Raw genomic sequence first — 8,870 nt, 5'->3', positions numbered from 1 at the left:
TATGCTGTCACACTTTCCCATTTATAGCAATATTCTTATATTTGCCTGTTTATGTCCATTTGTTATCTGTGTATTGCCACTGTTATTCAGTTCTTACTAATATATTGTTGTGACTGCCCATGTATTGTAACAGGTGCCAGTGTGTTGTCCATATATTGTCAATTTTGGTAGTTTTAGATTCTGGCTTTTACATGTGAATGCAGCACAGCTCAACCCAATAGGTTAGAACATGAAAGGCTGCATCTGACCTGCTTTTCCTGCAATCTAAACACATCACAGATAGGATTTACTGCGGCTAGAGAAACGCAGCACAGCAGATCACATGCAGCTTCAGCATTGCCCTCCATATGGCACCATTGAGGTAAATGGAAATCTGATAAGCTGTCAAATGCAGGCAAGCAACACCCCCACACACTAACAGGACCCTCTCCATCTAAAAATATGAAATACATCACTGTCAAGGTGACAGGTGCTCTTAATAAAGTTTAAAATAACATTATGTACAGTTGTCTCTCCTTGTTCAGTGCAGTGCAGGTCATTCATTGTTATACAGGTGGTGCTGCAACAATTCTAATTGGATGTTTATGTGGCAGGTGTGAGCAATGCGTGGTTGGACACACTTCTCGCTGTTATAGATGTCTTGCCAAAGGAGACCATCAGACATGAGGTAATTATTCACGTCTCTGCCTGGACACACAGGACCACAAATGTCACTCACAATAGTCGGTGACAGCACGAAGTCTGCTGAAAAACTATTTCTTCCCCCCCAATTAAGTTATTTGCAAATCTTCATAACAAAACATTATCACCAGAATTGCAGGGGAGGTCAGGGCCCTGTGGGAATATGTCCCATGTAAAAGAAGTTTTCCTGTAAATGTGTATTTTTGCAGGAGAATGCATTTTGTTAATATGGAGGGGTTGCAATATGTGTTTGCATTCTGTACAGCTTTGCATGCATATTACAATACTGTATCACGGGCTTATTAATTCAAACCAGAATTTTACTTTAATACAGCTAAACAGGAGCCGCTGTTGTTATGTATATAATCAGGTTGGGGCCCTAAGGTTTAATCCAAGATAAGTAAATTATGACTGTAAAATTGGCAAGACGGTCCCAGTTTCAGTAGGGTTCTGTCCTCGCTCCTTGGTAACTGGCAGATCTAGAAGTCTGCATTGCTAATCAGAACACAGTCATCTCTGTACAGGAGCTAACTCAATGTAGACACTGTAATTCTTGTGCTGACAGCGAGAAGGCTGCCAAGTGCCAAGCCAGGAACTCACACAAATATCCTCATTCTGCTAAATGCCTGAACCCCTTGAAATACAACTTTCCTTTTGAAGACTTCCCGTGTTGAACCTTTCAGCAAATCAGTGGTGTAACAATAGCCTGAGCACCCCATTGGACCCCTATGGGGCCTGGAGGAAGAATGGGGACCCATTAGGTGGCATTTTAAAGGCCAGCCAAGCCTAAAGTTAATGAAGGGAAATTCTAATATCAATCAGGTTGATAGGTAAATATAATCAGTGTGCAGAGGGAAAGCGCTGGACAGAATATCTATCAGATTTCAGGAAGTGGTGTGCATGGCCCATTCACTTCTATTGTGTCCCTATATAATACCTAATAATAGTGGTAGTCACCTTGTAAGTGGGATCAGAGTGTTTAAAACAAACTCAAGTAGCTGCAGGAGCAGTAGTACAGTACGTTTATTTCCTGCAGTGTCATCCCCTAGAATAAACATGCAATTATTCCTTACAATGGGGGGGGTGCAAAGGTCTTTAGCCGAAGTTCAGCTTTATTTCTGCATTATTGCCGGACATTTTTTTGGGTCAGACTGCAACTTCTGGTCTGGTCTGGTCTTCTGGTTCTGTGAAACTTCTTTACAGGAACTTACAGTGGGTGAGATCGGGAACACCTGGCCTGGCTATCCATATGAAGGAGCAACGTGTCCTCAGAATATCAATTTAAATGCAACTTTTTACAAGACATAAATACAATTTGTTCCAACAGGGGAAAAAACTCTTTCTTGATTCCCTGAGACAATCGGATGTTCCCTGGATCAGCAGTCTCTGTGTTCTCTACTTTAAATCCTCAATCCCCAGTTATATTCTGTGCTTCTAGAAATCATCCAGCTTTTTCTTAAAGCAATCTATAGAACTTGCTGAAACTACTTCCTGAGGGAGCCGATTCCACGTTTTCATCATACAGTGAATAATGGGGAAGAGAGTTCTCTATATGGACCATTTATATATTTATACAGGGTGATCATATCCCCCCTTATACGTCTCTTCTCAAGGGAGAATAGATTCAGTTCAGCTAATCTCTCCTCATAGCTGAGCTCCTCCATTCCTTTTATTAGTTTAGTTGTCCTTCTCTGCACTCTCTCCAATCCCACAATAGCCCAAAACTGGACTGCATATTCCAGATGTGGTGTGACCAATGCTTTGTACAGGGGCAGGATTATGTCTCCATCTCTGCAGTCTATTCCTCTTTTATTACAAGAAAGTACTTTGCTAGCTTTAGATATTGCAGCTTGGCATTGCATGCTGGTATTAGGTCTGTGATATGTCTGTGAACCCCCAGACATTTGTTTTTAATTCTGCCCAGGGCTCAGCTACAGGTTGATCAAAGTCAAATCAATGGAAAAATGCTAATTGTTGGGAGCAGTGACCAATATTATGGAATGATCCTAGTTATAAGTCTGGTGTGCAGTGGCCATACCTTATAGTGTTTTAGTTTGTTTGTATATTGTATTTCTCACCATCATCATGCGTATTACCTGAATTCTCTGTTCTTTTTCAGATTTTAAATCCTCTTGTATCCAAAGCACAGCTGTCTCAGACATTACAGTCCCGGCTCACTAGCTGTAAGATTCTCGGGAAAATAGCAAACAAGTTTGAATCTCACATGTAAGTATTGTGGTGCGCTAATGGTTCTGGCCTGGTAGGGCTTGTGCCAGTCTGCCAGTATGCCAGTCTGCCATTAAAGATTCTTACGATAGACTGCAATAGACTGGTAAGAAGTGATAGGGTGCAGCTTCTTTCCAGAAAGGGGTGCAGCTGATTTCCAAGTCAAGAAAATGAGTCAACATATTCCTAAGAAGAATTTTCAAGGATCCATTGCAGGCTCAGGCATGTGCTAAACCTTTAACTGATGGAAGTGGTTGTGAACCATCGTGTGCACACACTGTGGTGGATTTTGGTGTTCAGTATTCTCCCCAATTTTTTTTAAACGCTTGGTGAGAAGAAGCTTTAGGCGAGCGGTGGCCCCCATTGTTGTGATCAAACTTTTTGTTTTTTGATCCAGCTGTTTTTGTGTGATTACTGAAAAGTGCCGGGTGGTGCGCCCAGCTATAGGAGGCTGGGGAGAACACTGGTATGGTTCCTAAAAGCAACAAGTCACTTTTGAGTAAGTTGTTACTTTTTCCTCCTCAGAAGGAAGAACTGCAGGTCAAACTAAACCAACCTAACTCAACCTTACGAAAGCAGTTGTCAAACTCTGCAGCTGACAGCATAGTAGTTGATGAGGGGTGGCTGGGAGCTGCTAATAGTTGCAGTCATGGGGAGTCAGAAAAGGGCTGTAAAAGTTCAAGCTGTAGTATTATTTGTTTAAGCATATTTTTTAGGGCCCTTTTAGATTTGCAGTGAAAACTGCAGTTTTCCACTCTCAGGGGCACAGAAAACTGCTGCTATGCAGCTGGGAGAGGCAGACAGCATTGTGGCCAACTGCAATTGCAGCTTTGAAGAACAACCACATGGCTAAAAGTGACATGCACAAAATGGTTATCAGCCTCTTCTATTCACTTGAATTATAGATTTTGGGAACATGGTTGAGCAGAACGCTGTGGCTCACAATGAGTCTTCTTTGTGGCTCCTATTTATGCTACATTCAAACAGCAAAAAGTATTTAAACAAATAACATTTTTTTGCAATTATCACTCCTGAGTTATAATATATAAGTAAGATATTTGTAAATAAACTTTGACACCTCTTTGTAATACAATGCCGGCTCTTATAGCTGCCTGCAATATAGAAACTGAATACAGTAAGGAACTGTTAAAACCCCTACCTATTTTTTGCAGTCTGTATCTATCTAATAATATTTTCTATCACTTCCTGTCTCTAAGTTGCTAAAGGTTGTGGGACAAAAATCTACAAAGTGACAATTCCCTTTTAGATCAGTTGTCACTAGAACAGGTGTCCTCATGTGTAAAATTTACATTCGCGTCATGTTCTGGTGAAAACTCCAGCATTTAGATTTCCCATTATATTGGTTTAAAGAACAAACAGAGAGGGTGAATCTCTCCAAGAAATGTTTACTTGTACATACACTTTAAATGATCAGATGAATCCTCAGTGTTACCTGTGTAGGATGTTTGTCAGGTTTAGGTGGAGCTTTTTATATGAGGGCCGGTGGTTATTCATCCCCCTCATTCCCTCCCTCCTTCTCCGGACACGAAGCACTCAGCCCACAAGTACGCCTCCATAAGATTTTTCTGAAGAAGCAAAACTCCGACGTTAGCACACAATACTATAGTGGGCGTCCTATGCGGGGGCGTTCTCGTGTTCCCGGAGCCCCCACAGTGCGTGCTGAAACCGTAACACGTAACAGATCCAAAGGTGGAGTTGCCTTGGCCTGTCAGCCTCAAAGAAATCATGACAAGACACAAACAATGACACACAGAATCCAGAAAATGTCACCAGCAGATTAATGTGAAACGCCGCGTTGTGCTTTATGTCACCGTCTCCCTCCTCCGGTGAGTCACCGCTAAGTGTCTCTTCAATAGCCAAGGAACAATCGACTTCACTTGCTCGCCGCATAATTTATAAATGACTAGGCCATTCACCTTCATTTTTTTTTTTTTTTTACTGCAGCGCCCCTGATTTACCTAATATAATTCATTGTGAAGGTTATTGCAATCTTTCTAGCAACAAAAGAGCTAAAATATGGGGAAACTGCAGGGAAATCAGCTACCCATATCTATCTGCATGCCTAGATGCCAGCTCCACTGAATGATATAAAAAGGTTCCTTAAAAGGGATTATGTTAGGATGAAGATATGGGGGCCGCCATGGCTGACCGGCATCCATTCCTATATTCGTTATTTAGCAGGTGACTTGGAACTGGCCGCATATTTGTTCTGGGTCACTAACTCATTATGGGATATAGTAAGGGTGTGTATGACAGTTTAAGACCACTTAGCATTTAAAGGGACAAGTCATCCAAAAGTGATTAAAAGTAATTTTAAGCGAAGCATGTTAGGCTGAGATCTTTAATGCTGAGATCTTCCTGCCATATTTCCTTGCTCTGTTCTAGTCCACCTAGGAACTTTTAGATGGTTCTGCAAACCTTTGTGTGTTTTCAACCTTTCCCTTTCTTTTGATGAGAATGGGAACATTTTATAATGGGTAAAGCAAGTGTACAGACCCAGGAACTCAATGCAGGAATGGTGGGAATTTCCTATAATGGGTACAGCAGATGTGCAGATCCTGGACTCAGTACAAGGAGGGTGAGAGCTCCTCATATTGGGCACAATAGGTGTACAGACCCAGAAACTCAATGCAGGGGTGTTGAGAATTCCTCATAATGGGCACAACAAGTGTGCAGATTCTGGACTCAGCAAAAGGAAGGTTGGGACCCCTCATAATTGGCATTGCAAGTGTACAGATCTAGAAACTCATTGCAGGGATTGGGGAGACTTTTCTAATGGGCACACCATATGTGCAGACCTGGGAACTCAGCTAAAGGATGGTGGGGCCACTTCATATTGGGCACAACAGGTGTGCAGACCTGGAAAGTAGAGGTCTTACCATAGGAGTACGCAAGAAATAGAAGAAATTGTCAGACAGTTTACTTCCTCAGCATTTACCAAATCCTTTAAAAATCAAGTCAGTAGCAGCATCTACAATATCTGTATTTGGGCACATTCTGGGCTTTTTTCTAAATCAGCTATTTTAACATTATAAATCTTTATTTTAATTTTTGTCCAATGAAATCATTGTGGGTTTTCCTAAATCTAGGTATTAATATTTAGAGAGACTCACTTCTCATTCAGGACAAAGTAACAAGCTCTCTTGACTGACCAATCCACTTGCCCTTTCCCCCAGCTGCTGATACTAAACTTCCCGGCCATTTCATTTTTCTTTCTGAGCCCTTAAAAGTACCTGGCACTCCCAGGTATGGAGAAACAGGTGACCCTTTTCAAGATTCAGTGGTCAAGGACCAGGTTTTACCATTGTCACGTGAGGAAGTCATTACCTTGTGTAGACTAAAGCAGTGGCCCACATGGAACTTGAGCTGTGAAATGATAATAATGTGTATTTTTTCTTTGTTGCAGGACAGAATTAACAAAATCAGCCATCCTCCCTGAGCTTGTGGAACTGGCAAGGGATGAGGGGAGCAGCGTCCGATTGGCAGCCTTCGAGACGCTGGTCAGTCTGCTGGTCATGTTTGATCATGGTATGTGATGGCTGCAGTTGTCCTTTTTTGTTTCCTTTCAGTCTGGATGTCTTTTGATCAATCCAAGCAGCAAACACGACCAATTGGGGATTGACTAATATAGAAAAAAATTTGCAGAATATTCACCCAATTGATCTTTAATCCCTTAATGCCTGCAATCTGTACTTCTTCCCAATAGTACTTGTATTCTCCCTTCAGATGACCGGAATCAAATTGTCCTCCCAATGGTGAAGTCTTTTTGTGAGAAGTCCTTCAAGGCCGATGAATCTGTCCTCATTTCGCTGTCATTACATTTAGGGAAGCTCTGCCATGGCCTGCAAGGTGGGTTCATTTATACAGATTTGAATTTCCATTTGGGTGTATCTTTTCATGTACTATAAAGAGACCACAATGGTTAAAGAAAAGCAACACTTTGTCCATTCAGAGCAAATAATTAGGTTCACTTCACTGTTTGTTCACTCCTCCTTTTCACCTCTAAAACCAATAAAAAAAAAAAAAGCTCAGATTGGAGCTTACACAAGGAACCCCCTCCCCACCCTCACATGACAGCACTCAGAATAATGATTGGCTGATTACAGGGGAAAGGGAGAAACTTGCGTGACCCCTATAACTGGTCGGTATTGCACTTTACCCAGAAATACAAAAAGGGTGGAGGGTGAGCTAATTATAGGAAAAATCTTAGACAATGGGCTAATCAGTGAATATACTACTTTGCCCTAAATGGAGAAAGAACAGGTTCACTTTGAAAGAGTTGAGTAAAATTTCAATTTTATTATTATTACACACTATTTATGTAACAATGACATATAAAGCAGTGCTGTACAAACTCATAGTCCTATCTCTAATTACGCTAACTGCTAGTTTTTGGAATGTCGGAAGAAACCCACACAAACACAGGGAGAACCTGCAAACTCCATGCAGATAATGTCCTGAATGAGATTTAAACCTGGGACCCAGCGCAGTGGTAACCACTGAGCCACCCTGCTGCCTAATTTTACATAAAAAACCCAATCTGTTTTTTTTAGTAATTTGTAATAACTGTTCAGAGACCCATTCAGCAGAACTAAACCTACTATAATCACCTGTCCCCCTTCCGTCACAGGGAGATGCTATCTCCTAACTTCCTTTTATCCTGGATATGGTCTTCAGCTGTCATGACTGCCTGGGCTGAGATGTTATGACTTCCCCTGAGGAGTTCATTCATTCCTAGCAAGTGTGGGAGAAGCAGAGATTTCTGGTCATCCTGGTAACCAAACATGCACATGTGCAGCTCAACTTTTTTGACAGTTTCCTGGAGCAATCAGGCAGATAGAAAGAATTATTGCAGAAGGGACATCACCTGTTTCTTTCTGCAATAATGACTGGCCTCATTGAGCATTTTTAAAAGTGTAACGTTAGTCCTGCTTTAAGGGAACTATTATTATTATTATTATTATACAGTATTTATATTACTCAGAGCTGTACATAGTCCATAATCATGTCACTGTTTAAGAAAGCTGTTTATTGTTTTTTCTGTCCATCCTTCGCTCCATTCAGATCCATTGGCTGCTCTACAGACAGTCGCCTGTTTTCTTGTATGATATTGTTGACTTCCTTCACAGGTCTCTTCACCCAGGAACAGCAAATTTGGTTTCTGGAGTTCTTCAAAAAGTTGTGCCGGTTGGGCTTACACCAGGAAAATGGCCATAATGATAACCAGATCCAGAACATAGAGCTAGAGAAGAAATATGCTATGGTCCGAAAAAACTGTGCATACAACTTTCCAGTGAGTCTGATTTTTCTTATTATACAAATATATGAGCATTAAATGGGTAGGGAGAGCTTTGTTTTTACCACTTAACCAATTAAACTGAGGGTTAGTGTTGGAGATTAGGTGAGTGGGTTAGAGGGGAAGTTAGTATTGTCATACAGGGAGAGCTCTGGTTAGATTTTGAGGTAGGGGCAAGGGAAGTGTGATTGCAGCTTTAGATAGGAAAACTCTTAGTTCTTCCACAAAAAGTGCTGATCCACTGATAATGAGATTCATGATCTTTTCACTCAAACCTTCTTCTAATAAAAGTTTTCACCAGAACATAAAGGAAGGAAAAACAAATTTAAAACCTAACAGAGCTTCTATCTATTCTCCACTCAAATTACTTGTAATTACTTTTCAATGTCACAATTGATATTTTGGTATAAGAATGTTACCATAACACTGATCTTACCTCATTTTATAGGCCATGGTCGTGTTTGTAGGAGTAAAAAACTTCCACATAGAGCTGTATGCAACCTTTTTCTGTCTATGTCATGACCCGGACTTATCCGTCAGGCACACCATGGCTCTTGGCTTCTGTGAAGTAAGTATGAGATGGTCATGCCATCTGTCCATACCATACCATCAGTCCATACCATACTATCTGTCCATACCATACCAT

The 8,870-nt window shown here is 41.1% G+C and overlaps 2 protein-coding genes across 2 annotated transcripts in view; both read left to right on the top strand.

The window, feature by feature from the left end:
* The window catches only part of LOC140341684 (serine/threonine-protein phosphatase 4 regulatory subunit 4-like), a gene marked incomplete in the record, with an annotated part of 42,151 nt that extends 38,195 nt beyond the window's left edge, over nt 1-3,956 (top strand). Inside the window, 1 exon segment of the mRNA XM_072427539.1 lies at nt 2,801-3,956. Coding sequence (XP_072283640.1) covers nt 2,801-2,911 — 111 coding nt within the window.
* A 591-nt stretch (nt 3,957-4,547) lies between these two features.
* Nucleotides 4,548-8,870, top strand: part of LOC140341802 (serine/threonine-protein phosphatase 4 regulatory subunit 4-like) — a 14,580-nt gene continuing 10,257 nt past the window's right edge. Inside the window, exons 1-5 of the mRNA XM_072427676.1 lie at nt 4,548-4,754; nt 6,335-6,456; nt 6,655-6,777; nt 8,058-8,221; nt 8,673-8,792. Of these exons, the coding sequence (XP_072283777.1) occupies nt 6,444-6,456; nt 6,655-6,777; nt 8,058-8,221; nt 8,673-8,792 (420 nt within the window). The 5' untranslated portion in view covers nt 4,548-4,754; nt 6,335-6,443. The remainder of the gene's footprint in view (nt 4,755-6,334; nt 6,457-6,654; nt 6,778-8,057; nt 8,222-8,672; nt 8,793-8,870) is intronic.

The sequence above is a fragment of the Pyxicephalus adspersus genome, chromosome 12 (assembly GCF_032062135.1).
Source record: "Pyxicephalus adspersus chromosome 12, UCB_Pads_2.0, whole genome shotgun sequence".
NCBI classification, from domain to species: Eukaryota; Metazoa; Chordata; class Amphibia; order Anura; family Pyxicephalidae; genus Pyxicephalus; species Pyxicephalus adspersus.
The sequence above is the reverse complement of the archived record's forward strand: the minus strand, read 5'-3'. Positions and strand labels throughout refer to the sequence as shown.